This window comes from Chanodichthys erythropterus, chromosome 24 (assembly GCF_024489055.1).
Source record: "Chanodichthys erythropterus isolate Z2021 chromosome 24, ASM2448905v1, whole genome shotgun sequence".
NCBI classification, from domain to species: domain Eukaryota; kingdom Metazoa; phylum Chordata; class Actinopteri; order Cypriniformes; family Xenocyprididae; genus Chanodichthys; species Chanodichthys erythropterus.
This window is the reverse complement of record NC_090244.1, coordinates 13,523,625-13,543,029: the sequence shown is the minus strand read 5'-3', so window position 1 is coordinate 13,543,029 and position 19,405 is coordinate 13,523,625. Positions and strand designations below refer to the sequence as shown.

At 38.0% G+C, this 19,405-nt stretch overlaps 2 protein-coding genes across 3 annotated transcripts in view; both read left to right on the top strand.

The window, feature by feature from the left end:
- The first annotated feature begins 9 nt into the window (after positions 1-9).
- mmp15a (matrix metallopeptidase 15a) lies at positions 10-12,158 on the top strand. 2 transcript variants are annotated; one of them, XM_067378971.1, is made up of 12 exons: positions 10-549; positions 1,997-2,145; positions 2,577-2,699; positions 2,796-3,100; positions 4,745-4,906; positions 5,971-6,239; positions 7,061-7,199; positions 8,002-8,149; positions 9,699-9,814; positions 10,163-11,744; positions 11,917-11,981; positions 12,086-12,154. In XM_067378971.1, exons 1-10 carry the CDS (start codon positions 433-435, stop codon positions 10,594-10,596), a joined length of 1,962 nt encoding a protein of 653 aa, XP_067235072.1. In that variant the 5' UTR covers positions 10-432; the 3' UTR covers positions 10,597-11,744; positions 11,917-11,981; positions 12,086-12,154. The 2 variants fall into 2 exon arrangements, with proteins under 2 accessions (XP_067235072.1, XP_067235071.1); XM_067378970.1 differs by having other exon boundaries at positions 10,163-11,981; positions 12,086-12,158.
- Positions 12,159-15,421: 3,263 nt separating this feature from the next.
- The window catches only part of LOC137014774 (cyclic nucleotide-gated channel beta-1-like), a 37,537-nt gene continuing 33,553 nt past the window's right edge, over positions 15,422-19,405 (top strand). The window contains exons 1-7 of the mRNA XM_067379294.1: positions 15,422-15,483; positions 17,956-18,034; positions 18,382-18,403; positions 18,526-18,589; positions 18,672-18,774; positions 18,890-18,918; positions 19,017-19,113. Of these exons, the coding sequence (XP_067235395.1) occupies positions 17,957-18,034; positions 18,382-18,403; positions 18,526-18,589; positions 18,672-18,774; positions 18,890-18,918; positions 19,017-19,113 (393 nt within the window). The 5' untranslated portion in view covers positions 15,422-15,483; position 17,956. The remainder of the gene's footprint in view (positions 15,484-17,955; positions 18,035-18,381; positions 18,404-18,525; positions 18,590-18,671; positions 18,775-18,889; positions 18,919-19,016; positions 19,114-19,405) is intronic.

The window sequence follows — 19,405 nt, the reverse complement described above, 5'->3', positions numbered from 1 at the left end:
GGAATCGGGTGCGGCTGTGTGCTGCAGCACGAGATCCTGGTGATCTTTTTCAAAAATTGAGGATCAGTTCGAGGACGCGCCGCCTGGTCCTCGTCTATTCTAGATGGGTTTATCCAGGCGGCACTTGCATCAACATAGACAATGCAATGCAAATATCAACAAGTAGCCTTTTGTTCAATATTTAATGGGTAGCTGCCTGCTGCTCGTGCTAATGTTGTAGTTTACAAGCGTGCGCGCGCCACTGGAGACCTTTACGAATTGTTTGCACGAGGAAAAACTTGACGGGAGAAGGGAAACGCGCACTAAGTTGGTGGGTTTGTAGTCCGAGAAGAACGATGACCGTGTTTTGGTGGTGAAGGTCTCTCTCAGGTTTCCATTTAAGCGCTTCCAGTGGGGGAGAAGGTTGTGCGTTCATTTTTCGGGAGTGGAGAGATGTCAACCCGCAGGAGTAGATCGCGTCGGTCGCTGAGACCCATTTGTATGATTTTCGTCCTGCTGTTTGTCAACATTGCTGAAACAGCTGCAGAAGATGACGCTTTCAACGCTGAGGTTTGTTGACTGGCTTGTTTTGAGTGAAATACACGAAACAAACTCTGTGGCGTTTGTATTTTTACATGCGGAGTTGTGAAATTTTTGTTTGGCTGCATTTTGTTTTGGTCCCTCAGGATTGGAAAAATTAGCTTTAAGTTCAGTTTAGGGGGAAAAGCTTCACATTTATAAAAAAGATGGATAGAGTTTTTATCATTTCCACTTTTCAATTCAATTTTTTTTCTTTAATATCAGATTTACTGATAAATAGTACCATTCACAGGTGAACTTCTATTTATTGTATTGTTTAGATTATATTTACTCAACTTTTTTTTAATAGTGAAGTGAGCAATACAGATAATTTACAATTAGCCATCCCAAAACAAAAAATGAAAATATATTTATCATATAGATAAGAACTTTAAATAAAACGTAACATATAAATAACAATAGTAGCCTAGTTATTAAACATGTATATTGTGTTGTAGTATTGATCAATCTATTATTGCATCAATAAAATGGTCAGTTTTCCCCTCTTTACAACTAGAAAAGTTACACATTTTAAAGTGTTTTTTCTCCCACTCCTTATAGGATCATAATGTTTCTTCGGTTTACATGTAAATCTGGGGCTGTATTACAGAAACATCCTCTGAATCATATCCTGTCTGTTCACCAACCATGGTAATTTCACAGTCAAGAATTGAGATGTTTCTGTAGTACAACCCCTGGTGAACATCTCAAATCTATCATATGGTGTGTAAAGATGTGCCTAAGGATGTTTACATCTGTCCTCGCTCAAAGCCTGACCATGTGGCAGGAGTCTTAACTGTGAACCTGTTCAGATTATTAATATTCAGTACTTAACCAAACATGCATTGGTGCATTTCTTAAAATATTGTTTGAGTTTAGACAGTGTTTATCTAGTTTAAGGCTTTAAGGAACTCCATAACATTTCCCTTTGGATTCTTATGGATAGTTGTGTAATAAGAAAGCATCTTGTCTATTAAAGGTGCTACAGAGGATGTTTTGTTTTATACATTTTTGCAATATTACTTGAAACTGTCTTTGCTAACTGATAAAAGACTATTTATTAGGTGCACTGAAAGGAATAATATTAATATACATCATCTGTGCACGAGGTAGGGCCTTAAAAACATCAGCCAATCGTTTACGTGATCATCGCATAAACGATTGGCCCTCTGGCTTGTCAATCACTGCCATGACGTTCCTTGTGAGAGACGAGCGCGGCTGCGCGGTTCTTACGCATGCGCTCATTTCAAAAACTCACTAACAGTCTTTGGTTTCTCAGTCATCGAAAAGATCCTCTGTAGCACCTTTAATGTCTTCCTGACCTGTATGTTTATTTTTCCTTTCTCTTGTGAAATCCCATCGTCACCACACTACTTGGTAGTAGTTATTTCAACACATTGCCCACTCCAACATTTTCTGTGTCTGTTGTTCTTTAAAGTCATGGCTGAGGGCGTATGGCTACCTGTCCCAGGCTAGCAGACAGATGTCCACCATGCAGTCAGCCCAGATCCTTTCTAGCGCCATCAAGGATATGCAGCGCTTCTATGGCCTGGAGGTGACCGGACACATGGACTTGGCTACTCTTAAGTATGATTTCCTCTTATTCAACTATCCATGGAACAACATCAAGAGCTCAGTCTATTTTAATTGTGTGGAGTTAACTGAGAAAAATGAGTGTAATAAGTTACTGTCCTACAGTATCATCCATAACAATTATTACTTAAAGGGACAGTTCACCGACAAATGAAAATTTAATCACCCTCAAGTTGTTCCAAACCCGTAAGACTTTCGTTCATATTTGTAACCCAAATGAAGATCTTTTTGATGAAATCGGAGTGATTTCTGTCCCTCCGCAACTACCACTTTGACACTTCAAAAAGTTCATAAAGAGATTGTAAAATTAATCCATATGAATCGAGTGGTTTAGTCCAAATTTCAGAAGACACACAATTGCTTTATATGATGAACAGATTGAATTTAGACTTTTATTCACGTATATGAATAAATATTTATTCCAGAGCCATGAAAAGACCTCGCTGTGGAGTGCCTGATCGTTTTGAGGAGTCAACAGAGCAAGGTGCTCGGCGTAAGCGGTACGCGCTTACTGGCCACAAGTGGGAGCAGGACAAGCTGACTTACAGGTGAGTGAAAAATCAATACAAAAACAAATTCAACATTGATCAAGTTAATGATGATGAGAAAAAAACGAGAAAAAACATCTTTATTTCCTGCTCAAGTATTCAGAACCACTCACCCAAAGTTGGCCAGGAGCTGACCTATGAAGCAATTCGCAAAGCCTTTAAGGTTTGGGAGAAAGTAACGCCTCTGCAGTTCGAGGAGGTCCCTTATCACGAGATAAAGAATGGCAGTGAGGGGCCAGACATAATACTTCTGTTTGCCGCTGGGTATCATGGTGATATGTCTCTCTTCGATGGGGAAGGAGGGTCTCTGGCACATGCTTTTTTCCCAGGTCCCGGAATGGGAGGAGACACACATTTCGACGTAGACGAGCCATGGACCTTGAACCAACGGGAGGGCTCAGGTGTGAACAATTTTCTGCAGTCATTTTCCTACTTCAATGTAAATTCACTTATTCACTGTATATTAGGTTAGCATTTACTTTCTCACAGAACTTTTAGATGTTAGTGTAACAGAGGCTAGCTAGTAAGAGCCTCTTTGTTAGTGTGCCCACCTCCCGTGCCGGAGACCCGGGTTTGAGGCTCGCGCAGAGCGGGACGAGTAGGACTTGAGGGGTTACATTGGTTCTGTGAGCTAGATGGGAGTGAGGTTTAGGGGGTGAGTGTAATGGAGGCCAGCTAGTAAGAGCTGTGCAGATAAACCTCACTCCCCTTGTCTCGAGGCGCACTAGAGACTGTTGCTGCATCCCAATTCGCCTACTTATACTACGCCCTAAAAGTATGTACTGTTTTTGTGAAGAAAAAGTACATACTTTTGAGTATGTAGCAGAAGAGTGCAAGCTTTGGGACATACTACTTTGTCATAAATGCATTTTTAACAGATGCTCTGTCGCTTAGTTATATGCACCCTGTAACTGTTTAAACTGCCCTGTCAATCAACAGACTAGGTAATAATAACTGACATGATCCATGATATCATGATATTTTTAGTGATATATGTAAATTAAATGTTGTGTTAGCATGTTGCTAATGTACTGTTAAATGTGGTTAAAGTTACCATTGTTTCTTACTGTATTCACGGAGACAAGAGCTGTCGCTATTTTCATTTTTTAAACACTTGCAGTCTGTATAATTCATAAACACAACTTCATTCTTTATAAATCTCTCCAACAGTGAAGCATTAGCCGTTAGCCACAGAGCACAGCCTCAAACTCATTCAGAATCAAATGTAAACATCCAAATAAATACTATACTTGCGTGATTAGACATGCTGCATGACGAACACTTTGTAAAGAACAATTTTGAGGGTTATATTAGCTGTATGAACTTTATGCTGTTAAAGGCAAGCGCGAGCTCCGTAGGCAGGGAGCGTGACCATTTAAAGGGGCCGCAGCCTAAATCGGCTCATATTTAATGATGCCCCAAAATAGGCAGTTAAAAATTAAAAAAAAAAAAAATCTATGGGGTATTTTGAGCTGAAACTTCACAGACACATTCAGGGGACACCTTAGACTTATATTACATCTTTTAAAAAGACGTTCTACGGCACCTTTAACTGCTCTGCTTAACCGTCGGTCTCGCACATCTGTTGTGTTTGTAGTTTTTTTACACTTTTTATTTGTGTTTGTAGTTCTAATCGAATCCTTGTCCACAGCGCAATGGCTTGTGGGCAATATTAGCTGTTAAGTGTGCACCGATCTGCACTTAGGATTCTAACCGGAAAAAGTAGACCATCCGGGTATCTTTGGAATACTCATTTCAACATGCTACAATTTGGGACACACTAATTCTATTTTCGAATACTATTTAGGATGGATAGTATGCGAATTGGGACGCAGTATGTGTCTTTAGCGTCCTCGTTAGCTCACCCATTTCCCATGCCAGAGACCCGGGTTCGAGACCCGCACAGAGCGGGGTGAGTAGGTCCTAAAGGGGGTTTCATTAGCAGCATTTAAATCTCTTAAAATGTTCATAAACAGATTTAACCCTTTGTTTTTCTTAGTTTATGGTGTAATCATTTGGTACGCTGCTTTTGTTTGTGGTTGTAGGTGTCGACTTGTTTCTGGTTGCGGTTCATGAGTTGGGTCACGCACTTGGGTTGGAGCACTCCAATGACCCTTCCGCCATCATGGCGCCTTTTTACCAATGGATGGACACAGAAAGCTTCTCATTGGCTGAAGATGATATAAATGGCATTCACCAGATATATGGTAAGCTAGTCTAATATTCTTCCTTCAGTTAATTTATCTTCCTATCCATTATAGTTAGTTTAGATCCATGATATGAATTCACATTAATTTGTGTGTGTGATACTGCTTTTACGCCACAGTTCAATAAACAAGGTTAATATTGAGTAACTTACATTTGAGACACAATATTGATAGTTACTTTTGTCTCTTTTTGTTCTGCCAACAAATATAGTTCCAAACAAAGCAACAACAAAACCGTTGTGTGTCTGTGAGAAACACACATTAGTGGTGCGTTTTTCCTAAATAAGTGAATGATTCAGTCATTTACTCAAAAAACATTGATTCATTCAGGTACTAAACTGTGTTTAAATAATCGGTTGACTGAGTTATGCAGTTATTCACTCATAAAGGTAGTCATTTCGTTTTTCCTGAATGTATCAATGTTTTTTAATGAATTGGTTAACTGAATGATTCACTCATGAAAAAAGTCACTTGTTTTGTTCAGTGTTTCTGAATGAATCATTTGAGTGAAGATTCAGTTTCATTTGTGTAGTGTAATAGTGAAACCTGCAGAAAGAACCACTGGAAAATCCCCACCACTTACACAGCTAAGCAACCCAGAGTGATACACATGGAACGCCACATTAATTTTCAGTGAGAGTTGTTGATTCGATTTAATTGCTGTCAGTTTGAACACCCCTTTATGCAAAAGTCCAGATGACTCTTTTGCAGCCAAAAATGTGTATCTGATGCAACTGTGAGTTCTCACAATGCAGATCATTTAATATCTGATGATTTCTTTAAGCTTTGCCACATTTATGATGCAGTTATTATCCACATTCTGCTGTTTTATGAGTTTGAAACTTTAGTCCAGTTGCATTGAGGTCTGCTCCAGTGAATTTCTCAGTGTATGTGTCTTTGTTTGAGTCTGTTTTCTCCATTTAAAAGCCTTCCACTGCAGACTAAATGAGCCTCATGGGCCTTCTGGTGCTGGATGGAAAAGTGTGAAGCGTTTTGTGTCAGTGTGTGTGGAAAAGAGGATGATTAGCTAAGTGTGAAAATGCATTATGGTTTGCTATGTACAGGCCCTCCAGAGATTGTCATCACTCAAGCAGCTCCCACCACAACCCTGTTTACAACCACTGCCGAGCCGGAGCCCACCACTACAGTGGCCCAACCGAAAACTACCAGACCCTCGCTGCAGCCCACCAAGCCCTGGGTTCCTCCGGTCAACCCCACCAAGAGGTCCCATAGTCCCCATCCCACAGCACGCTCCGATCAGGATGCACCTGACATCTGTGAGGGGAACTTTGACACGATCACCATGCTGAGAGGGGAGATGTTCGTGTTCAAGGTTAGAAAGAATGATCTTCAGTAAATGCAGTTATAGTCAGGGGTGAACATAACTGTTGCGCATGCGTGGTAAAAATGAATGATGCGCTTTTGAGTACAAACATTTTTGAGGACAGGGAAATTTTACTTACTGGAGTAGGATTTTTCTCCATCTCTGGTAATATAGCAATCATGATGATATTTGTAATTATTATGGGTTCACCAGATCGCAGTTGATCCGTGATCCATATGGACCCATGTTTCGGCACGCATGTGATTCGCAGATTAACTGCTAAGTTTAACCATCATAGAGTGAAAGTTTTTCATTTGAATGTGTTTTGTCTTGCCAGTTTACACATTCAAACGATTTTAAACTCGAAAAAGAGGCGAAAATCTGGACTCGAAAATCGTGCACGCGATTTCAGACTGCGCTCGAACACCAAATTAATTAATCTTTTGCATTTACTTACGCTTGAACGGACATATACACAGAAAATTATGTAAAAACAACTGTCTCAGCAAGTATTCTCTTGGTTATGTCATGCGTGAACAGTGAAAGAAACTGAATGCGTGTCTGTATATTCAGTTCGTGCATTCGGTCTTAAAGTGACCTAAAAACTCACTCCAAAACATCTTAGCAACTGCATAACAATGTGCTAAACACCACTCTAGACAACTGCATAAAATTATTGTAAATCACTAGCAATGTCTTTTGTTTTGTTTTGATGATAATTTGGATCAGGTGTCTCCAAGAAGATGGTTGAACTTTTCCAACAAAGCATAATCTCCACACATCTTTCTGTTGAGCATTATGATTCAGTGAATGTTGTTTTTCTTTGACAGGGTCGTTGGTTCTGGAGGGTTAGGAGGAACCGGGTTTTGGATAATTACCCAATGCCGATCTCTTTCTTCTGGATGGGGCTTCCAGAGGACATAGATGCAGCATATGAACGGCATGATGGGAAATTTGTATTCTTTAAAGGTCTGAGTCATGAATTAAATATTTAATAACTTAATTTTAGTGAGGTTTATGCTTAAAAAAATATCTTTTATTATTATTATTTTAAAATATTAACATTTATTATTATTATTAATTTTTTTTTTTTTTTTCTGAAAACAAGTCCTACTCTTACGCAGTTTTGCTTCTCAAGTATGTATTTTTTAGGAGGTTTACAGATCTTTTAAATGGAAAACAAGACTAAAATGCTAATTAAGATTTTTTTTGCAGTTAAGCTGTTACTATTATGATCCAAAAAGCAGAGCATGTTGTTTGAATGAGAATGATAGACTGACATCTTTAAAAATGACAACACCAAAATCATTATTTCCTAGATATCAGTCCTCGTCTCCTTTAAACATCTGTTCCTGCTGTAACAGCATCTTGAAGTCAAATTATGTCACTTGTAAAACACTCCAAGAGAAGAGAAGGAAAGTCTGGCAGCATCGCAGGACTTGGTCTGCATTGCGTCAGCTTCAACTTCAGATGCTGACTGCTCTGTTTTCATTCTGAGAGAAGAAACCTGGAGAAGTTGCAGTAGGGAATGTGTAGTGGAAAGAGCCACAGTTATTGTCTTGTATTTTATGCAGATTGTGAGACTTCAGGTTTCATTTGTGCATTTGTTTGAAGGGAACTTTGATTTCATGCAACACAAAACATCTTTTGTGCAATCTCACTAGTTGAATAGAGCTCAGTGATATCATCTCTCAGCCATGCAACCCCTCCCTTTCCCTCTAATGTGGCGTTTTGTCTATCCCCCTCTTTGTGTTTTGTATCACTCCCGCAGGAAGTAAATACTGGCTTTTCAGAGAAGCAGACGTGGAACCTGGATACCCTCAGGACTTGTTTCGTTATGGTCAAGGCATGCCTGACAGAGTGGACACAGCGGTGTGGTGGGAACCATCTGGCTATACGTACTTCTTCAGAGGACACAGGTAAACATGCTGGGGCCCTTGTGGAAAAGGCCAGATGTGTCAAGAGGTTGGGAGTTGTCAACAGAGCAATCAGTAGAACAACATAATATTTCATTTAAATGTGTTATAGAGAGCAGTTTGATCTGGAACTTGTATAATAAAGAATGAAAACAAGTTGACAACTTGCCACTCAAACCAAATAACTCTTTTTTGTTTTGGGTCTTTTTTTTTTTTGTTTGTTTGCTTTTCCCCAAAACATGTCCAGGTCACATTTCACCATAAAAATGTCAAATGCATGAAGAAAATGTAAAATTTTAGTACCACTAATGCCTTTGCAATATATTTTCATAATATACAAGTCTGACTCTCTAACCATAAGTCCACGATAGGTTTATATGACAGTCTTCTTTCAGCCAAACACTGTCGGAGTTATATTAAATAATATCCTGGCTCTTCCGAGCTTTGTAATGGCATTGAATAGTGAATTTTGAAGCTTTGTAGTTTGAGTCTTAAATCGACCTCTATGCACAGTCTGTTTCTATACTTGGTCTTCATGCTTGTAGGTGCTAAATCCCCACTTTTACAAATGTACCTTGTGGAGAACGGCAGTAATGTAGCACGATTTGCTAAAGAAGCATATCATATATGCACGCTGCTTTTGAATGCAGGCAGTTTTGACCACAAAAGATGCGCTAATTTGATTGGATGTCATGTAGTTGATCTTTTACAATGTTACCATTTTCCTCTTTTATACTAGAAGCAGAATTTTGCCTGTTAGAAATACATGCTCGGTTTTAATGTTATTTTAAAGGAGACCAATTATGCCCCTTTTTATGTCTCAGGTGTCCCCAGGATGTGTCTGTGAAGTTTCAGATCAAAATACCCCATAGATCATTTATTATACCATGTTGTAAATGTCCATTTGTGTGGAAGGAAAATCATGCCGTTTTCGTGAATGTATCTTTAAATGCAAATGAGCTGCTGCTCCCTACCCCACTTTCCAGAAAAGGGCAGAGCCTGTGCAACCCGTGCCAAAAATGAACAAAACATCATTGCGGCCATGATTGCAGTTCTTGTTTCATCATGAAAGTTAATTATTTGCATGGGTTTTAAAGCCGTTTAAAGGGTTAGTTCACCCAAAAATGAAATTTCTGTCATTAATTAATCACCCTCATGTCATTCCAAACCCGTAAGACCTTCGTTCATCTTGGAAACACAAATCAGATATTTCTGATGAAATCCAAGAGGTTTTTATCTCCCATAGAAAGCAACGTAATTACTGTCATTCAAGTAGTAAAATCATCGTTAAAATAGTCCACGTGACTACAGTGGTTCAACATTAATGTTATGGAGCGACGAGAATACTTTGTGCGCAAAAACAAAACAAAAACAACGACTTTATTCAACAAAATCTTACTTCTACTCTGTTTACGTCCAGCACTTCCAGGTTCTATGTCAGAACACCGACTCAGTATAATAATTTTTTGGTGAACTAATGCTTTATGCATTAGCATAGAGAGAATTCAAAATGAGTTGTTCACATTTTTGCCATTATTGCTTTCTCTTGAAGATATTGGCGGTTTAGTGAAGAATCCCGCGCCATGGATAAAGATTACCCTAAACCAGTGAGCGTGTGGGGTTCCATTCCTGGCTCCCCAAAAGGGGCCTTCCTCAGCGATGATGGAGGTGAGTCAGGCTGCCCGAGAAAATGTCACAGCTGAATGCAAGAAAAAGAGAGACAAGTCCATTAATCCAAAGCAGAGAGGGAAAATGTGACCTCATTGCTGAAAAACTGGGGCGCAATGAGACCTTTGACTTGGAAATGTTCTGCTCTCACTTCTAATTTCACGCCATTGTTCATGATCGTCTTTGGCACATCTTTTTATAGCTGTGAATTCGGAGCCTGTCTACGATTGGCTAGAATCTCCTTTGATCAAGCATTTGGCAGTGATGACATGGAATTTATGTCATACTAGTCACTAGTGTATTCATTTACTGTACGCTAATTCACATTTTAACTCTTTTTCCATACAGCATACACTTACTTCTACAAAGACACCAGATACTGGAGGTTTGATAACAAGCGAATGAAGGTTGACGCTGGATACCCGAGATCAATTTTAAATGATTTCATGGGCTGCCGGGTGCACTTTGAGGTGGAAACGGATGTAAATCCCGACCACCGATCACCAGAGACGACCAACAACAATCAAGACCCTGACGACTACAAAAATGGTGATGAAGATGATACAGAGGACAGGAGTGATGATGAGGAAAAGGAAGTAGATGTTATTCTAAGAGTGAACGAAACTGATGAGCACATCATGACTCTCATCTTGGTGACTGTGCCTCTGATTCTGGTGCTGTGCATTTTGGGAGTGATATACATCATTATCACCACACTCCAGAGGAAAGAGACGCCCAAAGTATTAGTTCACTGCAAAAGGTCCCTGCAACAGTGGGTCTGACAAAGTCCACACACTTTCGCCACCCAATAGCCAAGTATTTCTGCACATACATTTTCTAAGAGACACACACTTTGTCGTTCGATTTGTTCAGTGGTGCTCATCCAATCAAAAACCCTGTTCTAGAATTTGCACTTTTGATAGTATTTTGATTGTTTTGTGGTCATTTTACGGTTGCGTGTGATGTTGCAAGTGAGTCGTCCGTCTGCAAGGTTTCTGTTTTCCTGTTGAGCCCGAACTGTTCGGTTGTACACTGTGGGAATCTTTGGATGTATGAAAACAAGCTCAGATCAGCACATTTCTTTCACATCCTCTGCTAACCGGTCTTAATAATGGAGGAAACCGCAAACTCTGCGACGGGGTCTTGCAGAAAGTGCAGGGTTAAAAGAAAAGTCAGGCTTAATAAATTGTCTCACGCACATTTAGCAGGGTTTATAGTCTCTTCCCTGTGGAGCCTGGTTTGCATTACACAGATGTTGCTGATTTTGGACTTTATGGAGAGAAAAAAGAGGGGGATGGGGGCTTGTAGCCTGCCAGCATTTCCTCTGCCTGAGTTCCACTGAGCGTGCCAAAGACGAGGAGGAGGGGGGAATAGATTCGAGGCGTGGCTGTACTGTCATCGTGACCTACATTATTTTTCCCCCCTCAAAGTTTGTCTTCCTGTGGGACTTTCCTTTGTTTTCCCTGCCGCACTTCCATTCTCCCCAGTTGTGAAATATTTTTTTATTTTTTTTGAGAGGCAGTTCTGACCTCTGATTGTGTCCATCAGTGCCTTTCATGACTGAATCTGTGCCTTAATAGTGCAGACCATCACCACTGTGTTGGAAATGTCTTTTTTTTTTTTTTTACTGACTGCCGCAGGCTTTTCGTAGCAGCCGCACAGTTTGAGTGAAAAGCGCACATGCTTTTCTTTAACATGGCCTTCTGTGTTTTAAACCTGTGTCATTTCATGTCAGTATGAATGTTTTTGTGCTTTTTGTAGTGCCAAATGAAAAACTCTCCGTTGACTATTAATTTGATTGTTTTGATTTATTTTTGATTTGCATTGTTTTATATTAACAGTTGAGTAAATCATGCAGGGCATGTATTGCTTTTGTTCACAGATATTATCTGGTATGTAGCTTGCTCACAATAAAATGGAGTATACAGCTGTAAGTATGCCTTTAAGTTTTTAACTTCCTCTACTGATTATGTACTTCCTTTGTTTTGGTTCGAGTACAATAACACTTTTAAACTGTATAGTGAGCATTTTTTTATTCTAAGCATATTAGTTACACAATGGTAGTGTAGTGTAAATGTTATTTTCCTACTATTGTGTTGAAGGTGCCAAATGTAGCTGTCCACCAATTGAAACATACTTTAGAAAAAGCCTCCCAACCACTTGGAAGGTGATCATTTGTGTTTATAAAGCATATACATTTGCATTTTTTTTGAAAATGACTGATATGTTTGCTAGATAAGACCCTTATTTCTTGTCTGGTATCGTTTAAAGCCCTTTGAAGCTGCACTGAAACTGTAATTTTGACCTTCAACCGTTTGAAGGCCATTGAAGTCCACTATAAGGAGAATAATCCTGGAATGTTTTCATCAAAAACCTTCATTTCTTTTTGACTGATGAAAGACATGAACATCTTGGATTACATGGGGGTGAGTAAATTATCAGGAAATTTTTATTTAAAAGTGGACTAATCCTTTCAAATCTTATGATTTAGATTGATGTATGTTGTGGCAGATTTTCCCTACGCACCTGACTTAGTTGGTTAAACAGGTTGTCCCAGACACCTATGAATCTATAAATTTATACTCTACTAAGCGTACTTCAATGCCTGTTCGAGTCGGCCGACATCTCAGTCTGTTTTGGGGCACTATTACCTGGTATTAAGCTCTTTAGTGCTCCCCCATACAACAGTTTATATAGGATAGTAGCATGGCAAAGCATTCTTCAATATGATTGGTTCTTCATAGTCAAAACCTCATGTTACTAAGTAAAGTAAAATCTGACCAAATCATGTTTATTAGTTTGTTGGTTACTCAATACCATGGGGTTATTATATTTAGATAGTTGTCTGCTGTCCCTAAGTATCATTTCCACTTTTCTTATTTTTGGACATGATTCATACACACACTAACTTAGGCCCATGCAATGTTTGAGGACATTTAGGTTTCAAAAGCATATAAATGTTATTATAAGTGTACCATAATGATTCAGGATAAGACAAAAACACGGTTTGGAAAATGGATTCATGTTGTATATTCTCATTATATAATTTTTGTACATTTTTAACACACAAAAAGTTGGTCAAAATAACAAAAAGAAATGTTTTGATTTAATTAAAAAAAAAAAAAAAATCCATCACAATGTCATCTAAACTGTTATTTTGACCATAAAGTCTTACATTTATATATAATATTATGTAATATACTATATAACCAAAACCTATAGATTGTGTAATCAAACATTTCTCATTATTTTTAGCTTAAAGCTGCAGTCCGCAACTTTTTTTGTGTTAAATTTACAAAAATTATATAATGAGAATATACAACATGAATCCATTTTCCAAACCATGTTTTTGTCTTATCCTCAATCATTATGGTACACTTATAATAAGTGTTTATATTTCAGACCGGACTGGTAGGACTCGCCGCAGAGTATCACAGTAACTGCATGACTCACCATAGACTTACACAGAGAAAAGTAGCTTCGGCTACAATGTTCTTCCGCAAGACACGTGCAGTTCTGTTTATTAACCGCTAGAGAGCCAAAAATCACGGACAGCAGCTTTAAATTTTGCAAGCTAACTAGTCAGGATGCCAGTTTAACATTCTGATAGCTAATTAGCCTGCTAGCTTAACAGTTACTCTTTGCAAAATGTTCAAGTATACATTTTTATATGCATTATGCATTTTTGTTTGATCAGACATAAAAAGGCTACCAAAGAAACCACTTAACCGAACCAATTAACTTAGCCTGTACCCTTCGCAAATGTTCAGTTATATATTTTTAAAATAGTATTATACTATTTTGTTTGATCAGGCGTTAAAAAACGCTATCCTAGCTACCTTTCCAGTGAACTAGTTTAACATACTTCTAGCCAATTTGTCTGCTAGCTTAGCTTATATCCTTTGCAAATGTTCAATTATACATTTTTATACGTATTACTTCATTGTTTGATCGGGCGTTACAAACAGCTACCCTTTCAGTGAGCTAGCTTAGCGTACCATTTGCCAATTAGTCTGCTATCTTAGCCTATACCTTTTGCAAATGTTCAATTAGACATTTTTATACTTATACATGATTGTTTGATCATAAAACGGCTACACCAGCTATGCTTTCAGTGAACTGGTGTACAACATCGCTAGTCAATCCTGCTAGTGTAGCCTATACCCTTTGTAAATGTTCAAAATTTCATACGTATTATGCAGTTTTGTTTGATCAGGTATTACTTTCAAGGGTATTAGGTGGACTTAATGGTTGGATCGAATTGTCCATGACACCATCAATCATGAAAAGATGGGGTGTAGTTACAACATCTACCAGCAGAGGCTGACTGGATCAGTGGTTGAGGCTGCAGCCATTTTGACAAATGAGGCAAATGCTTAATCACCACAATAAGCTCAGATATTCCATATTTTCCTCTATCTATGGTTATCTTAAACTTGCTCATAATTTACTTCAATGACCACAATTAGTAATAACAACCAGAGCAAACAAGCTTCATTTCTCATTTTAACTCCCAAAACAAACTCACGGGACCCCTTGCTTCACTCTCTCCACCAGTATCCTGTTAGAGGATTAGCTCTCCCTTCTACATTTCCACCAATCACCTTTGAGGACACGGTGGTGACACTGGCCCGGGGCTGCTGATAAGAGATATGCTTTAGGGGCTTACCTGAGATCAGTTCATGGTTTGCCTGAAAACACCTGTGGTTTGTGTTTGCAAGGCAATAGCCTGCCCTTGATCAGTTGCATAGGCCCTTCACAGGTTCAGAGTTTATCCTGCCTTTATCTCATTATTGGATTTGCTGCCGTTTAGCTGCTCAGACCTGTAGCTATGCCATTGGCTTCCGAAAGCAACGAGTTAGTCACCCTCAAAAGTCAAAGAGTCACAGTAAACTGTGCTACTTGTGTTGTATTTGATGTACCAGGAGGACATAGACGCCTTAAGCTAACAAAATTAGCATGTAGCATAAAATAGCTAATTTCTTTCACTCTCAGCTTTGATTTGTTAATCCAGCTATCTTACAAATTGGTTGTGAGGATGTATTTTTTGTTTGTTGCATACTTTTATCTGTAGCTTAGCTACGAGGTTAATCTCAGAGAGGGGAACTGATGACGTAGTAGGCTATGCTTCAATGATCTAAAACTGCAGTTGTGTTAGCCTACTGACACAGAACTAATTAAGTAAAAATAATGACATGGCAACCACACAGAACACCTTAGCAACCTCATAGCTTAGAACTTAGAATTTAGAACATCTTAGTATCAAGTTTTTCACCAATTTTACAACTTTTCTTGAGAATTTTGTCAGTCAAAACTGTGCAAAACAATATAGTTTTCGATGTATTGTCATTTCAAAGGGAAAGATAGCATTTTGCACGCTTGCATTATTTAAAAAAAAAAAAAAATCTTATGTAGCACAGACAAAACCAATTAAACAAAACCTTATGCCTTCAGCATATAGGCCATTGTCTTCACATTGACTGTGACTTTAACTGTACCCTAACAGCTCCCAGTGTTTTTAAGTATAATCTTATGAGGGGTAGCACTGTCCTTCAAGATTTAATCCCGTTTACCCAGTCCTGCCTCAATCCTAATCCTCACAGACTGCTGAAGTCCGCTCTGGATGGTGTCAATCCCTACGGAATGCCCAACCACTGCTGAGCATTCAGGTAAGAAATCTGATATTTGATTAAACCCGTTTTCCCCCAGAATCACTCAAATTATGTAGTTTTATAATGATTGTGCTTCTAGAAGGGAGCAGTGATTTAGATTTGATGAGTGTTTTAAGATATAACAAGTAATTGTGTATATTAATCCTTTTTAGCGTAGGAAAAAGCGTAGTAAAATTCTAAAAGCTTTAGCAAGTGGACTTGCTTTAAATATCCGATAAGGTTGTAGCATATACACTCCTGGGAAAACAAAATGGGCCAAGTCCAAAATGGCTAAACACTAAGCTTTTAATTGTCTTAACCATAAATGATTGATCAGGAAATTAGCAAAACTTAAGCAAATGCACTACTTAAAAGTTCATTGCTGTCTCAGAAAAACATCAAAGACAGAATGAAGTTTTTGGCAGAATATGGGAAGTTGTGTTTGGAGCGATAAATCACAATGGGTTGCATGGTGATGATCTAGAGCGGTGTCTTCAAAAATCTGCTGAGAAATATATATATAATGCAGAAGTGAAGCAAGGAGGAAGAGGAGTCATTGTGTGAGGAGGCTTTTTAGCTACTGGTATTGGTGAGCTACTTCACTGTAAAGTCATTAAATGCTTTGGAGTTGATGAGAATATTGCAGAATGGCTCAAACGAAAAGTTGATATCTAAAGAGGAATGATCATATGATATATTTTAACAAGACAATATTACTGCCCAAATTGCAAAGACCAGTCTATCAGGCTCGTGTTTTGGCCTTGGTCAGAGTCCAGATTTGAACCCTATAGTGAATATTTGGTCTCACATTAAACTCAAATGAACTAGGAGACATTTTTCAACTACTCATGAACAGTTTGAAGCCATTAAAATTGACACTGACCCTATCTAGTGTAAAACGCTATTCCATGATAAGTTACTTTATCTACAGTATTTTGTAGAACTCTTGTCAATTTCCTGCGATTTAAAATTGTATATAAATAAAAATAAATAAAATGTATTTAAAAGACCATTAAATATTTTGCTAATTTTTGGCTTGGCCCATTTTTCTTTCTTTTTTTTTTCTTTTGGCCTACAAGTGTACTTAGCACTATAGTAACAAAACGAACAAAAACAACAGTTTTTCAACATTTATTAATTTTGCTTGATGTTAATTTCTATAGACTACCATTCCAACGTTTGGATCTGTAAAATTTTCTAACGTTTTTAATGAAGTCTCAAGTTATGCTCACCAAAGCTGCATTTATTTCATCAAAGATACAGTAAAACAGTAATATTGTGAAATTTAAAGAAACTGTTTTCTATTTTTATATATTTTAAAATGTAATTTATTCATCTGATCCAAATCTGAATTTTCAGCATCGTTACTCCAGTCTTCAGTGTCACATGATCCTTCAGAAATCATTCTAATATGTTGTTTTGCTGCTCAAGAAACATTCTTATTAACAGTTATTGTTTCTTAATATTACAGTGGAAATTGTAATACATTTTTCATGATTTCATGATTAATTTATTTGAAATAGAAATCTTTTGTAACATTATATTAATACTTATATTTAAGTATTAATTTCTTCCCAATTTTTTTAAACGGTGTATAAATTCATTATTAACATTGCATTAGCAAAGTTAACATGCATATCTTTTATTTGTCTTATATTGTAAAGTCTTGCAAACTTCATGTACATTCAAATAAGATGTAAAACCACAACCTGCAAGGCTATCAGCTACATCAGCCTGTACCCTTCGCAAATGTTCATGTGTACATGTGTTTTTGCCATTTTAGACACAAATGGTTAGCATCTTGGTTTTCTAGGTAAACCTGAACGGAGTGTTCATTTTGCTTTGTGTAAATTATTTGAGAGTCCATTTAGATGAACAAAGTGACGATAAAGGAAGTGATTAACTACCTTTGCTTGACTTCCTGGTCCCCCCCTGCAGTGCATCTGCTGACTGCTAATCGTTTTAATGGCTGCCATAATGGGCCTGAACAGTCTTACAAAATATCTTCGATCATTCAGTTCAACTGGGTCCAAACCTGTCTGAGAATTTTATAGCGAGTCTGTCGTGAGAATAGACCAAAAATACTTTCATTGTTCATTGTTCAAACATGACATCATTCTATTTCTGAAACTGTTGCGGGGTTTCCCTGTAAAGCCGCCTTGTATGTTTCGATAAATGAGAACTTCATTGGGCTTTCCCAGAGTTGAAATCTTTGTCCTAGATACAACTCTCTTTGAATATTGTCGACTGAAGTGTATGAGGCAAGCATTAACTCTCAGCAAGGGTCCTGGGTTTTAGGTTAAGCTTGACGAGGATAAAACATAATTAACTGCAACTTGTTTCAGGTTAAGATTATCTATACTTATACTCCATGTTGATTAAACTATGGGACTTATGCCATTATTTCATAGTCCATTCCATCATTACAGACACTGTAAGTGTGTTTAAGAGATCTTCATTGATTTAATAGAGTTTTTTTCCATCTCTCAGGATGTTTAACTGGGTTGTGAAGGTCGTACCTCATCCTCCTGATACACAGAACGATCTGAGGGACGAGGCGATCACAGCGGTAAACCCAAGCCCATTAACTTGCACTCATATCACACACCTCACAAATATTTGTGACTGTACGTAACATTTACAGTGTGTAGTTTGGCCTAGCAGTTAGCGCACATGTTCTGACATGTTGCACCATGGTGCTCATGTGGGAAATGCAGGTTCAAATCTGGCTCGCAACATTTTATGATCCCATTCCATCTTCTTTACCCTATCATTTCCTGTCTCGCCTTTCTCTATAAAATTTAAAAAAGGCCAATTCTAAGATGAATCTGAAGGTTTATATAAAAACATGAAATAAGTCATACTCTCATATTAAATCTCTGTTTCTTTTATATCTCCCTCGATTTTTCTCTGAAGAATGGGAAAACATCAAATCCAGGTACATTTACAGCACCCTTACTGCTTGTTTTTTTTAGGTTTAATGTAAAATATAATATCTATGTAATCAAAATATAGCATACTAATGTACAATGTGCCTCTTTATATCTTCTTTTCATGCAGATAAGTTCAATTCATGCAAAACAGGCAAGGAGGAAGACCAATCATCTCAAACCTCACAGGGCAGGTGAGTCTTGACTGATCTTATCCTTAGACATTCTGTGAATGCTTGAACCTGAAACATTTTAAATAATTTTTGTCCGTTTCAGTGTTCAGAATGGTATGTTGAACTGGCTTTCCAATGGCTTTGCGAGTGCGCTGCCCCAACCTGCAGGGAGTCCTCTTCTTGCGAGAGCCAACGCTGATGCTAAAGTATTGATTTAATTTCAACTAATTGATATTTGATACTATTTGCTATTGCATATTAGTGTGCATTCAAAGCAAATCTTTTCTTTGGAAATGAACTCTTCTTTGAACCATCTTTCAGTCACTGCAGGAGGAAGGTTCTGCTGACAGGTAAGGCAATGAACAATATTCTTACCAGCAACATCAGTCCAGTGAAGAATCGTTGTGAATGGAAAGTCCATGCAGTGAGCTCTCTCTTTGTCCACCAGGGCTAGAGTTATTGGCTGGATCTCGCAGGGAATTGGAAAGGTGGTCCCGCAGCCTGATGAGAAATACATGGAGGAAGAGACATGTGAAGTTACAGAGGTACAAGACTTGATTTTATCATACATAATTAAACAGGCTATTAGAAATAACAGAAATATAATAACCTTCATATATGCTGTAATTTAAATCTGAAGGGCTGTTTACACGACATCGTTTTCAACTAAAAACCGAAAACTTTTATGCGTTTTGGCCATTCATTTACACCACAACAGCGGTTTGGTGGACTGAAAAACGTTTGAAAACGGGTTACAAATTAGAAGTTTTTGAAAACGATACAGTTATCATTTCTGTGTAAACTGCAAAAAACGCGAGTCTGTGTAAACTGCAAAAA